The following is a 24,602-nucleotide window of genomic DNA, read 5'->3' as shown; positions in this document are numbered from 1 at the left end:
CTCCTGCCCCTGCAGCAGTGCTGCCTGCCTTCTCCCTAGAGGCTCCCTTGGTGGATCCCTGAAGATCAGGCTCTACTTTAACACAGCTCTGGACTCTGTAGACCTTTGCATACTGCAGCTGCAGAGGGAAGCACAATTGCTTCTTGAAGGAGGAGGTGCTGGGGAAAAGCCAAGGACCTGTATCAGACCTGGGACATAGTGAAAGAAGGTCTAGGAGGGAGGTGGAATTTAAGCAACCACACACCGCACACATGCACAGTGACCCTGACATTGAAGCTCTCCTGGTTTTGGAGAAGGAAGGAGGACAGACTTTTAAAAAAATTAATAATTCCCATTTCTGAGAATAGTGCTTAGTTAATAGGAGATGGCTGTGAATAAACACAAATATTTCTAGAAGAAAATATTCTTCTTACCCATAGAACTGAGATTTGGAAATGAATATGGAGGCTCATTGGTAGATGTAACCTTAATGTCAAGTTGGAGGTGCTAACAAACAGAGACTAGTCATGTTCTAACATGTGAGAATATTTTATCATTGTCTTGGTTTGTTTTGAAGTGTTACCTTCTTTTCACTGTTCATGTATTTGCTTTTCTCCTTAAATAGATAAGAGGTATTCTTAGATTAGCACTGTACTTTGGACTTCTTCCAATTTGCAAATGTCTTATATGCAAGAGTGTAAAAGATAAGATGATTAATTGAAGGATTGGAAAATCTAAATCTGTAAAGAATTGTTTCCAAAATTTAGCCAGTCACTTTGTTTTTCTTGCCACATCTAAATGACATCTGGTTGTTCATTTACCAAATTTTTTTCTTAATACCAACTGCTGTACTTTTAATGTAATTATTTTGTCTCAGAGATTTAATAAAAGTAATAAAGCTGGCAAGTTCATGTTACTTTTCATAATAGCAGATAATTGCCAACTAAATGGAATAAAACCAAAACAATGTTTTCAAGTTTTTATTACATATTTTTGTTTAACGGGATGTATTGAGTTTATTATTTCTCTCCTTAATAAGTAGATTAGCACATTGGAGAGAGTAGCTAAAGACAAACTACAAATAAACTAAACTTTTCCCTTAATATAATTAGATATGCTGAAAGAACATTAAAGTAGGAAAAATTTTCTAATTATGCACTTTAATGTCTCTTAATGCTATACTTACGTGACATTTAAATCATCTTATGTTGTAGGGACAAGTGTCCCAAGCTGTCTTAGGACAAATAGGGCTACCTCAATAAGACATAAATATTGGGATGGTGTTATTTTGAATTGTGAATATATCTTGAGATACAGATCTGACATCTGCCTTGCCTGAGGGCAGTTACTCCAGTGATTATTTATTCTTAGAAAAGAGAGGCCAGGTGGATCTGTCAAATTCTGTTGCAGTAGCTCATAACTCCTTGTGCACCTTTGAAATTATTTGGAAGCCAATGTCCTGCTCCACCCTAGACCAATTAAATTAGTATGTTAAGAGGTTGACTTTCAGCACTGGCTCTTACCTGCACAGAGCCTGTTAGGTATTCAGCCAAGGTTAAGAATGGCTGGCCTGTATTCTCTTTCAGCTTTGAATGTGGGTCAGATATTTTGCATTTATTTATTTATTTATTTATTTATTTACTTATTTATTTATTTACTTATTTATTTATTTCCAGGGATCAAACTCAGGACCCTGTGCTTGTGAGGCAGGTGCAGTGCCCCTGAGCTAAATCCCTGGCTCTTATGCATTCCTAATGCCTAACAGTCATCATGTAAATTTCCTTTTGAACTGTTACATGGTGGTAAATAATCATATTCTTCTCTGACATTATCTTTTTATGGCCTGCATATCTTCTGTGGTTAAGATTGGTCTTAGGGTTTTACAGTCAGAATACAGTAATAAATATAGTCCATGTATGTTTCTAGAATGAGGACGAGAATCCCACCAAATTATATTAACTTTCCTTATAACTGTGTTGTCAGTATAGGCTAATCATAACTCAAGAGTTATTATTTAGACCTAAAATGCCCTTCAAAGGTCTCATACATTCACAGGTGAGGCTTTTTGGAAATGACTGGGTCATGGAGTTTGATGATGAGTTCATGGCTGACTGCACTATTAGACAGTGGTGCCTGGCTGGAAGAGGTGTGTCACTTGGGGCATGACTCTGGAGGGCATATTGTCATCCTCAGCTCCTCCCTTCGGCTAACATGACAGAAGCAGCTTTCTTCTAACATGCCTTTCTACCATGCCATTTCTGTGTTAAATCCAGCCAATCATAGACTGAAACACCAAACCATCAGCAAAATGAAACCTCTGCTCCTTTAAGTTTTGAGTGTCAGGCATTTTGTTGTAGTAATGGGAAAGCTGACCCATATAGAAAATTGGAGCTAAAGAAGTGGGGCCATTTGTTTAACTACGGCTGACCATGAGGAACTGGTTAGTGGGATAAGTTTGGAAAAATTTGGAGATACAAGGTAGAGAAAACTCAGAAAGTTGTGAACAGTGCTTGATTGTGAGTCTGGTTGGAATTTAGAAAACCAGACTATTGATAGGAATGCAGATAATAGAGGCCAGGCTCAAGAGGTTTCAATTGGGAATGTGAACTCCATCAACATTTGTCCTAGAGATTATGAGTGTTAACTTGGCACAAAACCTATCTTAATTTTGCTCATGTCCTGAGACTTTATAGGAGACAGATATTAGAGGTATTGTATCAATGAAACTGGTTGAAGAAATTTCAAGACAGCTCTACATTCAGATTCCAGCATAGGTACTGCTGGCTGATTTATAGTGAGAAGCAGGCACAAACAATAGACCAGAAAAATTAGACAAACTTAAATTTTGGCCCAGAAACACCCACATATAAAGTTGGGACCAGGGCCCGGGATTTAGCTCAGTGGTTCTACCACATGCCTCGAAAGCGCAAGGTCCTGAGTTCAAACCCCAGTACTAAAAAATTTTTTAAAAATTAAATAAAGTTGGGGCCAAAGGAGGTGTGGCTGTTGAAGACATTAAGACTATTAAAAGGAAACAAAGCACTTTGTACAAAATCAAGAATAAAGATGCCTTCAGACCATCTCAGAATCAGCAAGACCCAAGCCATCACAATGTAGAGTGCAAAAATGTAAACCTTTCATTTGACGAAAATCACTGGTATGCAAGCCAAGAAATGTTTACTAGGAAATTGGTTCCCTGGGATTCATTTCACTGTGCCCAGCCATGTGGTACTCAGAGGCCACTACAGTGGTGCAAGGAGGCCTGGGCACCCCTCTAGCTGACAGCTGAATTTGGCATCATCCATATGATGCTGGTTTCACTGCATCCAGAATGTAAGAGTTGTAGGGTCAAGAAAGCATCCATTCAAATTTCAAAGGAAGGCTGGGAGGCCAAGCAAGGAGCCCTTAAAAGGACAGTGCATGATATAGTGGGAATGAAGCCAAAGGGAGAATGGAAACCCAAGGAAACAGGATTTGCCAGGGATGTGGATTGTGTGCTGAGGAAAGTGACAGGTAGTGAGTGGAGCCAGCCCAAGAGAGAGACCGTGAGAATTGTGCACGGTAAGGCCATAGGAATGGGGCTACCCGAGACCTTTGGAGTTCACATCTGGTCAGAACCTGCTGGATATGTAGTTACAGGATATAATGTTTGCTCTGCTGGGTTTTGGTCTTGCTTTGATCCAATTTCTTTCTATTCTCTTATTTTTATTTTTGGAATGGAAATGTTTACTCTGTGCCATTATATTTTGGAAGTAGTTAATTTCCTCTTGATTTTTATAAGGTCTCACAGCCAAGAGTCTGCCAGAGGAGACTTTGGACTTGGATTTTTCATCAATGCTAGAATAATAAGACTTTGCCACTCCTTAAACATGGACTATATGAATTTTACATAATGAGATAGACATCTGTCTTTTGGGGGCCACAGACAGAATATTATAATTTGGACCTAAAATATCTTCTCCCAAATTTTTATGTATTCAGAGTTGGAGCTTTTAGAACGTGGTTGGCTCAAGGGAGTGCTAGATTTATAAATGGGTTAAGCCATTAATGAATTCACAGCTGCATGTGCTAGGAGGAGGAAGAGCTTGGTTCGTAGAGTTGTGACACTGGGGGTGTGGCTTTGAAGGGTATATTGCCAGGCCAGTTTCTCACTTCTCTTTGGACTTCCTGTGTACCAAGAAGTGAGCATTTTCCATCTACCTGTCCTTTCACTATGCCATTTCTTCATTGGAGCCAACTGACTATGGACTAAAATCACCAAATTGTCAGCCAAATTACACTCCTCCTTTAGGTTGTAGGTTTTAAGTATTTTGTTTCAGCAATAAGAAAATTCATTAATAGAACACATGTAGTTTATAAGATCTGCCTCCTGATAGGGCAAAAAAAAATTCCACCTGAGACAACATAACATGAACCAATTTCCATCACCGCCTTCAAAACTTCCATACTAGAATGCAGTAAGCAAGGTGGGCTATTCCACTTGTCTAAAACCATTCAGGTGATGAGGCTGTGTATTAAATCCCATATTTTTATGGCAGTGTATAAAAGAGAAATTATTAATACCATCTTTATCACTTTGGTTAAAGAACATTAAAATTCTTTATGCATAGATAAATCAAAAATGTCAATTTGATATTTACCCATTGATTTTCTAACTACAGTTTAGCATACACACTTTTATTTCTTTCCTATCCAAGAGCCATATACAGTTGAGAAATGACTTTAGAATTAATTTCTTGTGTTAGTATTGCATTTGTTTCATTTTAATCCAAAATATATTTTGTTTATGCTTTCACACACAGTGAATCCATAGCATTTAAAGAAGAGAATGATGATGGATACCCTAGCATGTTATAGATGTGTATTAGCTACAGTAGCTTCATAGTTTCATATATAAAAAGAGAGAATGGTTTTTACTAAGTTAATTTTCACAAACATTAAATCCTCTTTAAAAATAACCCATACTCTCATTGATTCATTTAGGACTTTTAAAAGCATTCACAGTGCATAAGTTCTGGAAAACAATACTTGCTGATAGAAATAGTTCTTGCCCTTAGGGGATTAATGTTCTGCTTTTAACCTTGACATTTAAATCTAATTATTTTAAAGTTTATTGTTGTTATTGGGAAGTACAAAAAGTATATATGACATAAACAGAGCCCAGTGGGTTATTTCAATTTGAAATAAAATCTCATAGTCACCAACCACATCTGGAAAAATATTGCCATTATACCAGAAATGTCCTCATTCCTTTCTCAATATCTGTCCTTTTTCTCTTACTTCAAACTAAATGCTGTCCTTTGAGCAATAGAGTTAAATTTTTCCTGTCATTAAATTTTATATAAATGAAATATAACATATTTTTATGTGCATAGGGGTGTATTTCTAACATCTTTTGCTCTGATTTTTAGTTCTGAAATTCATTTTCCTGCATGAAGCAGTTTTTCACTAATTATTTTGATGTATATTTCATTGTCCAAGTATACCATATTTTATTATTCTCTTGTCAATTTGCATTATAATCATTTCTATCACTAATACAGTAGCCCAACTATGATCTTTCTTATATACATCTTTTAGTAAGCATGTGTATGCATATTTGTTTAGAGTAAATCTAGCAATGGAATTTCTGAGTTATAGAATATGCAGATGGACATCACTAGCAAATGATTTTCTTCCAGCAATGTATGGGGCCTAGCCACTCTACATCTTCCCATCTTTTCTTTGAGAAGGGTTAAAATGAACAAACAATAGCAACAAATCATGATAAAAGGGCTAACCCAGAGACAACAGGACTTCAGTACTAACCCTAGAACATGACCTCACACTGAGGACTCTTTTCTAACATATACCTTTTTCCTCAGTGAGTATGTGCTTATTTTGTCCTATCTTCCCCTATCACCTTCTCAAACGACCCTATTTTCATTTTGCATCTGTGAAACACACTTGTTTTTTTTCAGAAGCTGGTTCTGATTATTATTATTAGCAGTAGAGAAATAACTAGCCTAAAATATTCAGCAAATTTCCATCCTGTAGTTCTAGATACAGGTTTCACCGATATGATCCCATTCATAGTAGCAATATAAAAAATAAGACTTTCTATAAGCTTTTAGAAAAGAGGGCATCTCAGCCAGGCATGGTGGCCCACCCTCTTCTATCCTAGCTCTCTGAGAGGCTGAGGTACATGGACAGCAAGTTCAAGTCCAGCCTGGGCAATTTAGCAACTTAGCTAGATCCTTTCTCAAAAAAGAGATAGATAGATAGATAGATAGATAGATAGACAGGCAGGCAGACAGAGGGTTGGGGATATAGCTCAGTGTTAAGGTCCTCCTGTGCTCAATGCCCTGTACCACAAGAGGAGGAGGAGGAGGAGGAGGAGGAGGAGGAGGAGGAGGAGGAGGAGGAGGAGGAAAACAACTTTTTTGAGCTTTTTGGAAAGTTTATCTCTCTGTATTTATAAGTGGTAAACAAAGAAACATATTAATGAAGAGTCATTGGCAGCATTGTGACAACATTGCCAAGTTAAGTCTGGGTTGAAACTGACACCATGCAGGATAGAAGAGACAGAAAGAAGCTGAGATTGTAAATACATAGTTAAGAAGCAGAATCAAAGCATTCTCATGCTCATCCTACGTTACTCTTTATAACTGTATGTGTCAGTGATTCCCAATTTAGAATGAATGTTATGATACTTGCAATAAAAATTCATCTTAGCTAATAAAACTATACAGACATTTATTTGATATGGGTCATTGGTGACCCTTAATAAAATACAGTTTGCATTTTAAATATTGGAATATATATTGGAAATCGTTTCAGTCAAATAGACACACTTATTGTTAGCTGTTAGCCTAACATCAAAGAATTAAACTAGATCTGAGATCAGGAAGTCATTCAGAGTAGGGTAATTCTCAGATGTTTCACTTTCTCCCCTAATCCCACTTGCTTTGCACATAACACTCCAGTGTACACAAGTATGCATAAAGCAGACATCTCAGCAGGTGCTGCATACATCACGTACTCATTCTCACTGGGAAGTACAGAAAGCCAGAGGCTACCAATGGGTTCTACAAAAGGATGACCTGGCACCCCAGTTTTGTTCACTAAGCACTGTTTTTAAAGAACTCCCGGTTCTCCCAGGAATACAGAGTAGAAACTCAAATCCTATTTTTGTATATCAGGTTCTCTGTGCCCTCTGAGAATGTAAACTCCACTACAATACCCACTCCTGGACCTTCTACCAAAGTCCTCCACCTACAGAGTCTGAAAGGCACCCTTTAAAATGAACGAGATTATATGTGCGTCCTGCTCCTGCCCTTGTATTGCTTTCCAAAAGAGGAAGAGTTTAAATGAGACAGTTAACACATCCTTTAAGTTAAATTGGAAGTTTTGCTGTTACTTCTCAGCAAGAAGAGATCAAATCATTGGTATTTGCAATGGCAAATTTATGGAATCTGAGTGTTTTTAACTTTGTGCTGAAGATTCCATTTCCTTTATTGGGCTCATGCATAAACTAATTTATTCTCCAAAGGGAAAACAAGCTGAAGTGATCTTTTTTTTTTTTTTTTTTTTGCTTTCATTTCTTTTTTTAAATTAACTTTATTGGTACATTTTAGGTATACATTATGATCACATTCATCATCCGGAACTTGTACTGGTGCATGATATATCTTAGTTCTTGTTTTTTCTCATTCTCCTTCACTCCCTTCTACCCCCCACCCCTCCCTATTTTCAAAGGCTTTGTTTCCATTTTTTTCCTTCTTTTCTCATATTTTCCCCTTCTTTCCTCCACCCCCCGCCCCACTTCCTTTTCCTCTTTGAACGTTTCCTTCCTATTTCACAATATCTATTATACATTTTGGTCCTCATTTATACTTTCAGTCTCTCACATCAGAGAGTCAATTCAGTATTTACACACGTGTGACCTATTTATTTCACTGAAGAGTATGGCCTCAAGGTGCATCCATTCTATAAATGTCTCTAGTTTATCATTCTTTATGGCTGAATAGCACTCAATTTATCTTTGATGCTTCTACTGTTTGATAAATATATAGTAGCAGATACTTTGGTCACAATTATTTTTCAAAGCCTTTCAGAATAATGGTTACAGTTTTGGTTTTAGCAAAACTGTCTACTATTACGTATAATTGCATATCTTTACTTGCCAAAGGAGGATAATTATAGGCATATCAGTGCTTAAGAATTAAATGAGAGCAGTACTTAAATCTTTAAAGTTACTTCTATAATATAATTAATATATAACAGTGGTTACTTTAGCATTATTTCTCTGGGGAAAAATGAATATAAAAAAATAATGCTTACCACAAATCCTCAATAAAACATGCTCATGGAATTTGTAGTTTAATAATGAAAACAGAAAGCAGGCAAATCACTCAATACAGATTGTGTTTAGTGCTATGAAAAAGTCAATAAACTGTTTATATAAAGAGAGGGATGGAAGTAATAGAGGTAAGACAGTCACGATGTTTGTGAGGTGACATTTGTGTTGAAATCCCAACATTAAGTTTATATTCCCACCAACAATGCAGGAGGGTTCCTTTTTCACCACAGCCATGGCAGCATTTATTATGTTTTTGATTTCTTGATGAATGTTATTCTTTCTGTAATAAGATTCCATTCAATTTTGATTTGCATTTCTCTACTAGCCAGGAATGGTGAACATGTTTTCATATGTTTGTTGGCCATTTGTACTTCTTCCTCTGAGAAGTGTCTGTTCATTTCACTTGACCATTTCTTTATTTTTAAAAAAAATTTTAAGGAGTCTATTTATTTTTAGTTCTTTATATATCCCAGATATTAGTCCTTTGTCCGTGGAATAGGTAGCAAATTTTTTTCCCATTCTGTAGGTTGTCTCTTCATTCTAGTAATCAATTTCTTTGTTGTGCAGAAGCATTCTTAATTTGATGTAATCCCATTTGTTGATTCTTGCTGTTATTTCTCCTGCAATGATGGTTCTACTTAGGAAATCCTTTCCAAAATAAACCATGACGAATATTAGGTTGAAGGGTAGAGGAAAGGAAAAATTGCAGGCAGAAAAGAGAGCATATATAAAGCTAGTGCAGTTTGGCTTGGCTTCTGGAACAATGTGACCAACTCTCAGGTAGCAGGAGGATGGAAGGAACAAGAACTTCCTGTGTTAGTGATGCTTTTGCAGCAGGGGATTTTCCTTGGACTCTACAGCGGATGCGACTATTAGGGAGCAGAGAAATCCTTGAGTACGGCTGAAGTAGGAATAGAGACTTGTGAGGTATAAGAAGTGGACATAAACAGTTTAAAGGTAACACTACCAAAATAAATCTAATGTACAGCAAATTTTAATAGGAAAAATATAAAGTATTTTATGGCATTTATATCTTTGTAAATCACAATGTATTTATCAAATTCATATTGGTGGACATTTGTATTTTTGCAGTTGTTGACCATTATTAATGAAACTGCTATGAATATCCCTGAAGCTTCCATGAACCTGTTAACATAATTTTGAGACACATACTTGACTTTTTGACATATAAAATACTACATATGATTCATTATATCTATAAAATATGTTAACCAAAATTGTATCCCAAATATTAGTAAAATTAATGCTATGAAAAAATGAAATATCTGTGATTTAAAGGTACATCAAGTGTAAAAAATGACCTTTTATTTATTTCAACTATCTTACTTCTATATGTGGTCCTGGGGATTAAATATAGGGGCATTCTACCACTGAGCTATATTATCAACCCTTTATTTTTATTTTTTATTTTGAGACAAGGTCTTACTCAGTTGTTCAGACTGGTCTCCAGCTTAGATTCTCATGCCACAACCTGTATTGATATTATGATGCTTTTTGTATTAGTGTACTTAGATACATCAAAGAAAAAAAAAAGTGTTCTTGTTTCTCATTTGCTGTTTTATTATCATGGTAGAGTGTAACAATGAGACATAAACATAGAGCTTTATTAAATCTTTGGGAATATAAAATACCTAGATGAAAATGAAAAATTCTGTAATATACATAATTTATCATCACCTTGGCAAACACCAAATTAGGTATCAAATTAAGATACTGAGACTCTTCTATGTAATTGTAAGCAAATTCTTAGCGAACAATGTCTATCCAATATATTTTGTTTCACATGCTTCTTTTATTCCCAAAGAAAATCAATTTTATTGATTTGAAGGTGAGTTTATATTTATTATAATGCCTAAATTATAATCATGCATAAAACTGTAAACATGAAAATCTAAGTGAATAATTTAACTTACAACACTGAGATTTGCTTTAAGAGCTAAAGCGGAAACCAAGGAATCCGTAGTTTTAAAAAGCCTATTAGCCTGCACATTTACACACACACAAGAGAAAAAGCACAGCTGAGATAAAGTCTCACCAATCTAACCACTATAGGGCTGATATTCTCAAATTTTAATATTTGTATGACTCTCTGGAGAACTTGTTCCAAAAAGATTCCAATTTGGGAATCTAGTGGGTCTCAATATTCTGCATTTCTGAAAATGTTGATGCTACTGGTCTAAGCTCCTAGACAAATGGCTTTGTTACAAAGTTTTGAATCTTTCAAGAAATGAAAGCCACATGACCTTCACTGTCTCTCAGGTATTATTACTCAATGACAGAAATGCTCTTTAAGAATGATTAAACATTAATGTCAATTTCACTTTTCTCCCTCTAAAACTTTTCTTTTCTTTTTCTTTTTTTAAAACTAAAAGGCACCAGGAGGAGTAATAACCTCTGGCTGCTGCATCTAGCTGCTGCATTCAGCTAGGTGTCTTTAGTCAGAAGTTCAAGTTTCAAGCCCTTTCAAAAGCTAAATCAATTTTCTGGAGTCATTGCCAGTCTATTTCTGCCCAGTCTTTCTCCTGGAGTTCACAGGTGCACAGAAAACCTAATGGTCAGACTTTATTGTTCCTAAATAGCCTACCTATGGGTACAGAGATTTTACCTCCAAAGAATCCCACAGCAAGAAACAGCCAATCTTGAATATCTTTTTTTACAAGAAAAATCTGGAAGCAATCCCAGATTATGCATCAGCCCCTTTAATTTAGACCTCAGCTGGGAGAGCTGCAGGAAGAAATATTTCATTTATAATAGTAGTAAGGGCTCATTATTTTTCTTCTTGGAAAACTGCTTTTAGTTCTTCAGAGCCCATATTAGATAAAAATCCATGAAGCAACACCTATAGATTCAAGTTTTAGTTACATGGTTAGAGCTGTTGCAATAAATCTAATAGTGGTCACTTCATAGCAATGATTATAATGGGTTTATTTCCAGGGCTACGTGTCAGGTTTTTGCTAAGCACTTAATAAGAATTATCTTCATATTTTATAAAAATGTCATATGAGTAGTAGTATTAATTCTACTTTTAACATGAGAATTTTGAGGCTTAGCACAGTAAAGTAATGTGTTTAACACCATAAAACAGTTAACTCCCAAGTGTATCCTCTTAATTTCTTCTATTTTGCCTCCCTATGACTAAGTATACTTTCTTAAATGTGAAAAAAAACCCTCTCACCAATATGTTTATTTGAACTAATCAATTAGACTATTGTTTCAGCATCCAATAAGTACTGATTCTGAAATATACTGGTGCAATTCTGGAATAAAGCTTTCATTCTAAGCAAGTAGTTTTTATCCCTTAACATTTTATTCAATGTGCTTTTCCCCTTCATTGGCCAGATACAAGTAAAAACAGTAAAACAGCACTATCATGCTTGGATTATTTTTTTGTTAATATAGGAGGCCCTAAAAACAAGCAAATCAAACAGTCTAATATATAATCCCTCCCATTAAGGAAAACTCGATTGGGTACATGCATCTGAGAGATATGAGAGAGAGAGAGAGAGAGAGAGAGAGAGAGAGAGAGAGAGAGAGAGTTGAAAATGTACTTTTGCATCACTGATGACATCTGTTTGGGCAGCCATATTCTTTTCCTCTATTAGAGAATTTGAAAATCTCTTTGCCATATAGCTTTTTCTCCCTTAAACTAGTAAGATTTGGGTCATAGGATTAAAGCTCTACTAGGCAGAGCTTAGTAATGAGTAATGCTCTGGATGAAAGATGAATTGAGGCCCTAGAGGGACTCTTCTAGACAGAACTGGTGCCTATTCCTGAAATGAGGTGTTTCTCTTTGAGAGCAGATTGAAGCACTGTCCAGCCTGTCCTATTCACTACAGACTCTATGAAATTAGGGTTTGTTTAAAGTGCCTATGCTTGCTGAAATGCATTATGTAAGACACCAGCTATGTTAGGATTTTTTATACACATATTCTCAGAGTGCTTCCTAAAACAAAAAATAACAGAAGTGGAGGCTATTATGCTTGCTTACTGATTGATCCACACCAGTTATTATTCTTAAAACTTCATTTTCCATCCATATTATCAAATCACATTACATATTTAATCACTGTTCTTCTGTAATAGTTACACACATACACATATATATGTGCAAATGTACATATCCAAGCTGCATATATATGGATATGTGCATGTATGTATATATATAATATAGTTAAACTAGGTGTGTCCAAATATTTCAATGACTATGACTGAAGGAAGGTTAAATTTTATTTGAGGATATATGCCATATACTTAGAAAATAGACTGAAGTTCATGATGGGATAGGAAACATATTTTAAGTTCATATTTCTAAAAAATGATATCCTAAACCACAGATTAACTGGCTACTGATAAAAAAAATTTAAATGGAAGCTTTTGCAAGAATTTTCATTGTCCCTAGATCAGGAAAATATAATCATCTTGTATGGGGGAGAAGCTGGATGTCAGAACTGGGGGCATGAGAAGAAGTAAGCTCTTCAGAATTCCATTCACCATCCATATTTGCCCTTCATTACCTTCCATCCAAAGTGTTGGATGGGGGACTTCTAGCAGGTTTGGGCATATGAGACTGAATTCTAGAACATTATGTGAGTCTTTGATCAGTCAAAACAAGTAATTTCATTTACACAATAGGAGTATATCAACATTTACATGAAATGGTAGCTTAGGAACCTTCGCTCTAATAAAGTGTGGCTTAACATCTACAACTACATTTGTCTCCATAGTATCAGGATCTTAACAATGAAAGATAAATGAACCACTCTTGTCTCCTGTTCAAGTAAAGGGGTTAACACAAAGACACATAGCCCGGGGGAAGAAAAGACAGCAAGACTGAGTTCTCCTCAGTAGTTCAATTGAGGGGTGAGAGGCAAGGCTGGCTGTTTGTGAGAATGAATCTAATTATCACTCTCTTACTTTCATTAATAGGGGAGGCAAGTTAACTTCTCCAAGAATAAGAAGACATCATCCCTCAATTCTTAGACTACTTTCTGATCACTGAAGCAGTGTGTTCACAAAAACTATTTTATAAGTCCTTCATGAGGCTGGGCAAGTGGGTACAAAGAACATAAAATATGAAAAAGCCAAAAATAAATAATAACTCATAGTATATTTATAGATGGGAAGGCTGAACACTCTTGAAAATTGGCAGTAATGTATTAATATATTTTAATCTCCATCTGCACAATTTAATTAGTTACATTAATCATCAGGTGGAATTTTTTACTGTTTTATATGTTCCTGTAATCATACTTAATCTTTCCTTTTCCACCAGTGTGTTGTGGTAAAAGAGAACTTGATGTAATCTGTGTGTTTCTTGGCCAATATTTTTGTTTTTTAGCTTCACTAGCCAAAAGTCTGATGATGACTATGAAGATTATGCTTCTAACAAAACATGGGTCTTGACTCCAAAAGTTCCCGAGGGCGATGTCACTGTCATCTTAAACAACTTGCTTGAAGGATATGACAATAAACTTCGACCTGATATAGGAGGTATGCTAAAGCATTTGTGCTGTGCTGTAGAGTGGAGCACATACATGTGTCTATTTTATTAACCTTGTTAGAAGAAAATATTACCATATTTCTATAGGGAGAACATTTAAATTATATTTCTATTATATGTTATAACATAAATGAAGTGTATATAAGTAGCATTCCAGTTTGGAGGTAGTATTAGTGTTGCTAAGTTCAACATGAAAAAAATATAATTTTCGAGTGAAGCATGAAAGTTAAAAATTAAAATTTTCTTAGATATTCCAGACAAGGCAAGAGGAATAAATGATAATGTTTTATGAAACAACTTCAAAAATCAAAAAAGAAAATAGAGAGGCAATATTGGTTATTTATTGCTGCATAATAAACGATCACAAAAATCTCAGTAGCACACAACACATTTACTTAGCACTTCACTAGGGGTGAGTAAAACTGGGGCTGCTCAGTAGCTCTCATTCTTCTGCTGGAACCAGCACAACAGCTAAGAGGATCCTTCACAACAACAGAAGGTAACACAGTGGAAAATAGAAACTCCTAAAACTTAATGCCTAGTTTTAAGATTGACACACTAACTCGTCTATATATTATGCACCAAAGCAAGTCTGGTCAAGCACAATACCTAGAAGCAGAGAAACAGCCTGAGGTAAAAGTATGGGTGTAAATGTTGGTATTCATGAAGGATCCCATCTATCACGGACAGTTTAGGCATACTGCTTTCAAGGGAAATTAATAAAGATGAGGAAAATGTAATTGTTGAATTTAGATCCAGAAAAATGTGATGAATCTTTGTTCATTAATTGTCAAATGAAAATGGAGTACATGCATTTGTTCATGAATGTTGTACTACAGATTTTTAATAATAGTCCTGCCTGATAAATAGGTGTATAATGGGCTTCCATATGGTTTTCTCATATTATCTGTGTAGCTATATCCTCTAAAAAGTCATTGAGGAAGATGGATTTTGTGCTGGATAAATGCTGAGGATAAAGTGGTCATGAAAATCAGTAGGGATCAATGTTTCGAAACAATTCATTCTACTTAAGTAATTTTGTTTTCTCTATTTGAGTCAAGTCAGGTTAAAATATGCAAATAGATTCCAGGTCCTGAAGGAAAAATGGTGAAATTTAAGATATGAGAGAAAGATGAACAAAAATTGAGAATAGTGTCTTTTAATTTCTTCATTTTATATAGTTTTTAAAAAATAATCAGTTTCAAGATGCTACTATGCTTCTTATTAACATCATATTCTTAAAAGGAGATACTTCCAGGCCAGGAATTTAGCTCAGTGGTGCTGCCATGCAAGGTTCCAAGTTCAATTCCCGGTACAAAAAAAAAAAAGAGAGAGATACTTCTTTGAAAACAAAATTGTTACTCAAATGTAGTTAATTAGTAACTAGTGCCAAACTAGATATAAATAAATCAATACTAATGTAGCTCAATAAGGCTGTTCTAGAAAATATAGACTAAGAGAATACAATTTTGTGTCTCTCCACATGCACATATATTTATGATTTTCTTTACAGTGAAACCAACATTAATTCACACAGACATGTATGTGAATAGCATTGGTCCAGTGAACGCTATCAATATGGTGAGTTTCAAATAAAATTTCTATTTTATAAACATAGGAATAATAAGAAACATGATAAAAAATTAGGTTCAAGATTTTGGAATAGAAAGGCAATTTTCAGATCCATTTGTTCTCTTGTAATTTAAAAATTATTAAAGTTTGAACTTTTTTGCTTCAAGAATTACATGTAAAAAAATGTTAAAAAAAGGATTAAATGTGATCACATGTAAAATTAAGTTGTGTAAATATGCTATTATTGAAATGTAACAATGATTATGTACTTGTCAGTGCTAACCATAACAAAATAAAGTATAATACTACACTAATTTTAAAAATATTTATGGTGTGAGGTGGCATCATTTTCTTCAAATGAGAAATATTTCTCAAAGAAAATAGTGTATCATTTGTAATAATAAAGGTAACTTTGCTCCTATATAACAGTTTGCTCTGAAATCTGAAATGAGAAACTGGAGCCAGTCCATAATATAATAGAGTAAAAGAGAGTAGGGAAGAGTAGAATAGAATCAGTGTGATGTAACATAAATACTTGTATTGTGTGTTACATGATATAATGTAAGACTGTGACATAATATGGTGATGCTATAATTTAAAAGTAGTGTTTATCAAGCTAGCAATATAGATACTTCATTAAAACAGTGAGAGATAAAAGCTTTAATTTTTCTCAGTTATGGTAATAAAAATACCGCCACCTGTATAGTCCATGAAAATAGTTAATTAACCATTAACTATTAATTCTAACTTTTGTATCTTTCTCATTAACATCCTCAGAATCTTTCGTATTCTAATATGAACTATAAATACTTAAGGAGAACTTGTAGGTATCAGTCTAACTTTATTTTTATAGGTTGTTAGTTTAAATATAGAACATTTTTGCTTTAAGAATAGGAGACCCCAGAACTACCTCAGCATCAGTGTTTGTGAGACACTGGATTTAATCCTCAAATATTTTAATTTTGTTTGTTTTGTGGGGATTTTTTCTAAATTATCCAAACTTACTTATTTTACTTCCTGGCACATCACCAATTAGGTGATAAAGGGTTTGATAGAATAGGTTTCCTTCTCATTATTCACAGATTGTAAATGGGGAACTAACTAGTGAACAGGGCTGGCTTCCCACCATAGAGGTGCAATCAATTCCAATGAGACTGCACCAGGTGCTACAGACACAGAATATAACGTTGCAGATGAGATAAGCAAGCAGATCCAGCAGTCTGCATATTCTTGGCCAAATCAAGCATGTCCATGGTTCTTCATATTTTTCAACATAAAATGGTGTGTAGGGAACTAGGCTAGGAAATGTGGATGAACTTCTCCTCGCCAGCTTTTATATTAATTTTCTCATTTATAGACATGATTAAAATCAAGCTATAAAATAATACAAGATGTACTTAGAGCAAGTTATTGGGAATCGTAACAATATAAAGCCCTTGAACCAGTTGTTTATTATAATAGTTTACTCTTTGCTTTTATTGTTCACATAAAGTGATTTATTAAATGAGATGACACATGAAGTGTTTAGCCAGAGAACTGACATAAATAAGTACTTGATTAATAATAACAACCAGAATAAAATGATGCCAGCCTGTTGATTAACAATTAGGATGATAATAATGATAATGATGAAGTGGAGAAGCAAAAAGGCTTAGTTTTAGAGCTGGAGGGAACCTCAGCCTGTATTTGTGTTAATTCTTCATTTGTAAAGATGAGAAAAAAGAAGCCAGAGACTCAAGCTGTTTTCTTCAAAGGCTATCTGTGAATATGACAGTCACACTAGAACTCCAGGGTTCTGACCACTCTTCAATGGTGTGAATTTCACACTATATTTGCTTTGCTTTGCCTGAAATCAACCACTCTTTAGTTTAGTGATATATACTTGAGAGGAACCATTATAGTCTTTTGTCATCATACTATTTAAGAATATATTTTCTGGTAGAGATGTGTGTGGTATGAAAAATTATTTTTACTTGGCTTACTACATCTTGTTTAGAGGGAAGAAAAGCAGCAATAATAAATAGTAAGAAAATAATGAGCTTTTTTATTGCTTGCATGCTATTTTCCAGGTTTGGTATAAAGGATTTGATGTGAAGCTCTTTTCTAGCTTCATGTTATCTAACCTGTAGATTCCTTAGTATCTTCATTTTATTATAAAGCCACTGAACCTCCACTCCTGGAGCTTAATTTTTTTTTCTTTTGAGTATTGTAGTCCTTGATTCACTCTACAGCAGTGATTCTGAACATAGCAAATTCTGTACCTAGGATATTTTTGGTAGTGTCCAAAGTAATTTTAGTTTTGCAAATTGGCAGGAATGGTGGTAGGGTGGAGGGTTTCCTACTGACATTTAGGATATAGAATCCAAGGATGCAGCTAAACATTCTATAATACACAGGACAGCTCTCCATAGTGAAAGAAATACTGGTTCAAAATATTATTACAAAGTGTTCTATAGATACGGAAAGCAAAGGATTATGTCTGAGCTATGATCCTTTGTCAGAATTCATTGAAACAAATTTAATTTTTCATAAAACTATCAAGCTGTTCTACAAATTTAGTGAAGCAATAGCCTTATTAACTAAGGTATTTCTTTTGGATTATTCAAAGCCAAAGTAGCTTTGGTTCATACTGACAATTGCATGAGAATGAGATATTCAAATATTCTGCAATATATTCATGTTGTATTTAAAATGTTCTGTTTTATCTTTTTCTTTAAAACAGGAATATACAATTGATATATTTTTTGCCCAAACATGGTATGACAGACGTTTGAAATTTAACAGCACCATTAAAGTCCTCCGATTGAATAGTAATATGGTTGGGAAAATCTGGATTCCAGACACTTTCTTCAGAAACTCCAAAAAGGCAGATGCGCATTGGATAACCACTCCCAATAGGATGCTGAGAATTTGGAATGATGGCAGAGTGCTCTACACTTTAAGGTATTCCTTTGGAAAAATAAAAGAGTAATTGCTATAAATAGAACAAAAAGTAAACCATACTCCCTTTTTTAAAAAAAGAGGAAAATATTCCAAACTGATATCAGGTTCAGCATGTTTGATTAAAATAGCATGTGACATAAAAAAAGTTAGTTCTTTGTATTATCAGTAAGCTTCTTCAAAGCGGACAGCCCATAAACACAGGTAGAACTTATTTTCTATGACTAATGTGAAGTGAAAAGGTTGTTGTCTCACAACTGACATGAAATTTTCCTCTCCTTTGTGAAATTACCTGACCTTTGTGCCAATCATGGCTTTTGGGTATGTGTCCTGTTACATAAGACTATGGAAGCTAAAACAGTCTGGACCACCATACGTGGAAATGTTTCATTCCTAAGGAAATCATTACTAAAGGAGAACCTTTGAGGTAAAAGTCTCCACACAATGAGAGAGACCCAGCGTTTATTACCTCCCATCTCCAGGCACCCTGATCCCCATGACATTAATAAGGTGTGAATTAATTTATTGACATTTACTGACATTAATAATTTATTGACATTAATAAGCTGTGAATTAATTTATTGTCTATTTGGTGAATAATCATCTTTTGGGAAAAGTTGGTGGGCACTATATCCTCTGAATTTAAATATTAGGTAACACTGGAAAAGTTCTCTACTTAAATTATTTTATGGCATTATTTTAGCCCACTTCGTATTCACATGCATGTAAAATACTTTTTCATTGAAGTTTCCCATTGGTGACAGTATATTATTAAATAACATACTAGGTAAGTAAATATGCTTAGGAATCAGACTGATCTGGATATGGTTCTTTGCTCTCTATCTTACTATCTGTATGAAGTAGGGCAACTTTCCAGAATTTCTTTGACAGGGAGTAAAGGGAAGAAATAAGCTAGGTTCCTGGTTGTAGAAGACATCTCACAGCTTTGCGTGCATAGTAAGGATGACGCTTTTACTTGATTACATGTTTTGTTTAGATGAATGAAGTGAGAGCTGATATAAATTTTTAGGAAAGACGGCATCATCATGCCACAGTGCATCTCCTCCTCTGCTGCCACTACAACTGAGCAAACTCATTTACCGTGCATTGTTTAATTTCTATAAAACATAGATAATCATTCTTACCTTACAGGATTGTTACAAAGATGAAATGGGGTAATATATAAAATGCTTAACATAAAGCCTGATACATAGTAAGTAGTAGATATTAAAATTATCTATATTTTAGTAAAAAATGCATATGATTCTTCTACATCTTAGCATCCTAGAACTTCTAGCTTGCAAATTATTCATACTATATATACATGTGGCATGTACTCTATACCTTATAGAATGCTCAACATGAAATACAGCATTGATGATGTCTCCAAGTCCTTTATCAGAATTACATTAGCTATTAGGAAAAATGGCCAACAATCACAAAAGAAAGTCATTGCATCTATTTTGTGTTCATCAAGCATTTTATTGAATTAGAGATAAGGTAATGACTAAAATGAGAAACTAGTGGAAATCAAAGTCTATCTGATAAAGCATATCTCAGTCTAGCTTTTGAAATATGAAGTCAGTCACCTTAACTCAAGCTTTTTCATTATTCTCATAAAATTGTAGTCATTTTTTACTTCTATTAATTTAAGGAATCAATACAATATTTAATTATGGAAACCACCTAAAAATGTCACTCATATGATTCAGTTAAGACTTGAACCATTATCAGTTTATATAGAGAGATTTTACTCAGGTTGCTCACCTATAGTGAGCTCTGTGCATGTGTGTGTGTTCATGCATGTATGCCTCTATGTTTGTATATGCAATCTATCTGTATTACTTCCAATTTTAATAATTCCTGTCTAATATGAAGAGGTAATACTAGTAAATGTCAAATTCAATTTTTATTTCATTTATAAATAAACTAATCTTTATTTTTTAAGAGCTTGTAATTACGGACTGACAATGATTAAAACTTCTAACTTTGGAAACAAACTTAGGTCCACCTTTCAACTGTGGCAATAGTTATGTGACTTTGAGGAAGTTTAAGTACAATAAAGTCATAATAACAGTTACTAAATGAGGAAATAATTCAATTTCCCCACATCTACATAGTCAATTAAGGATATATTCCAAGACCAGTTATCATTCTATTATACTACAGAACAGTAAAATCTCCTCAATTAAAAGTCATGTTAATTGAAGAATCTTTAAAAATTAAACTTTATAAAATATTTTCATAACTTGAATAGTACTGTCTGTATATTGCAAGGAAATACAGCTAATAATATAAAAATTAAAAATTTTTTAACCCATTACCACAATTTGGGATTATATCTGCACTTCTCCAGAGGTGATCAAAACATTTGGACTCCTTTATTTTCCCTCCTAAAAATCCTAGCTCAGGACTTCAAACTCAAAATATACATAAACTTTATTTAATAAACTGACCATGAAATAAACTGAGACTCACTGGCAAACCTTTTTCTAAATATCTGTGACTGTATATACATTTCTTGTTTGCTACGGCTCTTTACCCTGAAAGGCACTATTTCATGATTTCAGAGTATTCAATTGTGAAAGTGTATAAAACTCTACTGTGCAACATATACATTTTTAAACTTGTAGAAACATAAAGCCAGCAAATAACAAATTCTTACAGTCAGAAAGTCCTGATTTAATTAGAAGATAAGATCTGAGAATTGTCAGCATTCGTTTACTTACAAACAATAAATAAGCTTAAATTCTTAACAGTTTGTTAAGTTAAATATATTCACTGAGTAATCTTATCGTGTAATTAATTTTCCAAAACACCGAACAAAATTTAAGTAATACAGATTTTGAATAAATGGAAATGAAATGAATGAGATACTATTGTTTGGTATGGAAAAATGAACAGACTTCATTTAGGCTTTTATTCCCCCCACAACAGGCTCTCCTTATATTCCAGACTGGCCTTAGACTCACTGTTCACCCCAAGATGACCTCAAACTCACTGCAATCCTCCTGCCTCATCCTTCCAAGTGCTGGGGCAGGGGGCGTTTCCTGTACTACTATGCCTAGCTTCCATTTAGTTTTAATTCATTTTTATTTAATATGATGAATTTCTTCAGTGAGCACCACTTTGTGTTATACACCAAAATGTGAAATTATACTCTAGAAATTCTGTGAATGTACATTTAAAAATTACACTTACAGCCTTCCTATTTATTTTTAATACCTGTCTACTTAGGTTGACAATTGATGCTGAGTGTCAATTGCAGTTGCACAACTTCCCAATGGACGAACACTCGTGCCCCCTGGAGTTCTCCAGTTGTAAGTAATATTCGTTTTGCATTTTGTATTGCCTCTCAACAGGTAGTCTTTGATTGTAATTACAATTAATTGGAAAATTTGCAGACAAATGCAAGATGGCCCTGATCTATGTTATTGACTTTGAATATTTTGGCAATCTCTTTTTTTTCAAAACACCTACTTGTTCCAATTAAGAAAATGGATCTGTTTTATTAGGAATTACAAATAGACTTCACTGAATTACAAACTTTTAACAAACTGGCAATGGTCCTTGGAACCCTTTGTTAAGATGGGTTGTTTTGCCAGAGCAGGACTCAGTAGGAAGGGTACAATGGTTGATAATGCATCCTCTACCTCATTCCTTCAGTGGATCCAGTAGAAGAGTGTTGCTAATGAACAACTGCCACATAAAAATAATGTTTTGTTGTCATCATATATGTGAAATTCTTGATATATTGACACAGTTAGATTCAAGAAAATCATGACACCTTTTTAAAATGTTTTCATTAAGTTAATTGGTATATTTTTGATATAAAATACAGTTACATTCATCATTGGGATCTTGTACCTGTACATGACCTATCTTGGTTCTTATTTTTTCCCCATTCCCTGCCCTCCCTTCACCCCCTCCACTTCTCCCTATTTACAGAGACTTTGTTTCCATTTTTTCCTTTTCTCATATTTTTCTTTTCCCTTCTTTCCTTTCCCCTACCCTTCCCACCTTCCCAACTTGTTTAGAACTTTTCTTCCTATTTAACATTATCAATTATACCATTTGAACCTTATTTACACTTTTAGTTTTTCATACGAGAGAAACTATTTGGTATTTACAAGTGTGTCCTATTTATTTCACTTAAGAGCATGGCCTCAATGTGCATCCATTTAGCTATAAATGTCTCTAGTTTCTCTTTCTTTATGGCTGAGTAGTACTCCATTTTATAGAAACACCACATCTTCTTTATCCAGTCTCCAGTTGATGGGCATTTGGGCTGTTTCTAAGCTTTAGCTATTACAAACTGTGCCGCTATAAACATGAGTGCGCATATATCACTGTGGTATGATTCTTTAAATTCTTTGGGGAAGATACCCAGCGGGGGAATAGCTGGGTCAAATGGGACCTCTAATCCTAGTTTTTTGAGGTATCTCCATATTGATTTCCACAGTGGTTGCAACAGTCTGCATTCCCACCAACAATAGAGAAGGGTTCCTTTCTCCCCACATCCCTGCCAGCATTTGTTATTGGTTGATTTCTTGATAGCAGCCATTCTTCCTGGGGTGAGATGGAATCTCAGTGTTGTTTTCATCTGCATCTCTTGAAAGACCAGTGATGTTGAATATTTTCTTATTAATAACTATTGTCAATAGGTAATACAATATATAGAGAAGGTCCATTATAATTCTAACCCAGGTTAAATTTTAATCATCTTCACAGATGTCAGAACCCAAGCAAACAAGTCTCAGTTCCCCAAAATGTTCACTTTAATATTTTAGAACCTCTGTTAGATTGTTCATCTCCTCCTTCTTACACTCCGCCAATTTTGCATATTAGGCAAAATAAAAAACTGATACTTTGAAGTGTGTGTTTATAAACAATTTTCCAACCAGATATTTAGGAAGGGTCTTAGTAACAACTAAATCAATGCTATAAATAAAAATAAAAATGAATGACCAGAGGAGCAATTACTTATTCATCATTACATCAATTCCAGTGGAAATCAGAGGAAAAATATACATATACATTAGATATATTTATAAAAGTTCTCATTATAAATCATTTTTCATGTTGCTTCATTCACAAATAGAGCACATTTAATTATAAATATAATACTTCCATGAGCTTTAAAGAGATTAACCTTTTTATCTTTTAATTTTCTAAATTGGACTACTTCTCCCTGAGTAATCTAAAACCCAAGAACTGGTAATTTCTGTGCCTTCAGTTTCCAGATGACTTACTCTGAGCTTAAATAAAATATAATATTACTTTCACTACAGAAAAATCAGTCACCAGATCATTCCCCACAGAAAATTCACTAATATAATTGTTCTTTTCCTCAGTTTTCAATCCATTCCACCACAAACATCCCCAACAATTCTCTAAGGATTATTTTTTTTGTCCTGACTTATCTGAACACAATAAAGAGTTAGATAGAAAATAAAATTTTAAAAAAGAAATGAATAAATATAGTAGATTTTACTACAAGCATTGAATCATACTTGACAATGAAAGGTTATCTTTATATAGCATTATCAATGCATGAATAGTTGAGGTGATTTTTAGGTTTCTTTAATTTATTAGTATTTGAGAAAGTTTATTCTACATTTAGTTTAATAATGTTTTCCATTCAAGAAATATAGTCTGCCCACTAAGTATCATGCTCAAACAGAAACAAGTTAGAAAAAAATTAAGAAATTTTCCCAGGGAATTTTGACTTGGAAAATTGTCCTTATAATCATTATATTATCCCACCTTTCACTGTAAGCCCTTTTTCATGAAGACTTTTTGTTGTCTTGGTATTAGGATAATTAGTGTCTTCCCCTTAGCATGCCTACTTACTGCTTTGTGTATATGTACACATTAAATTAGCCTAAACAAATGGAGAGATAATAATAGAGAGATTTAAAATTTTTCCCAACTATTTTTCACTCTGGAGAGGACTTGAGTCTACTATTTTTCTTTATTTTTTGCTTGAACATGAGTCTCAAAATCTTCCCTGTGACTACCCTTCACTATAAAACAATATATTACTTACTTGTTAGTTTATACTGGTCACTTTTTATAAATTTCCTAAGATGATGTAGAATATGGATAGCATATAGGAATTTATGTACAGTATGCCTTCTGTGTAATTTAATCTATTATGCCAGGGTAAATTTGACCTTCTGGTTTTTGAATTTTGATCTAGATTAACACACAATGGTATTATATTCATCTTGACTACTGTAACAACTC

General features: G+C 34.2%; 1 protein-coding gene across 2 annotated transcripts in view; it reads left to right on the top strand.

The window, feature by feature from the left end:
- Gabrg2 (gamma-aminobutyric acid type A receptor subunit gamma2) overlaps window positions 1-24,602 on the top strand; it is an 88,500-nt gene that overhangs the window by 17,149 nt on the left and 46,749 nt on the right. For both annotated transcript variants that reach the window (XM_013078549.3, XM_004836428.4), the window contains exons 2-5: window positions 13,680-13,831; window positions 15,355-15,422; window positions 18,136-18,356; window positions 21,591-21,673. In XM_013078549.3, coding sequence (XP_012934003.1) covers window positions 13,680-13,831; window positions 15,355-15,422; window positions 18,136-18,356; window positions 21,591-21,673 — 524 coding nt within the window. The remainder of the gene's footprint in view (window positions 1-13,679; window positions 13,832-15,354; window positions 15,423-18,135; window positions 18,357-21,590; window positions 21,674-24,602) is intronic.

This window comes from Heterocephalus glaber, unplaced genomic scaffold (genome assembly GCF_053883595.1).
Source record: "Heterocephalus glaber isolate CG9 unplaced genomic scaffold, H.glaber_assembly_v1.0 deba00001606, whole genome shotgun sequence".
NCBI classification, from domain to species: domain Eukaryota; kingdom Metazoa; phylum Chordata; class Mammalia; order Rodentia; family Bathyergidae; genus Heterocephalus; species Heterocephalus glaber.
This window is presented reverse-complemented; position numbering and strand designations above follow the sequence as displayed.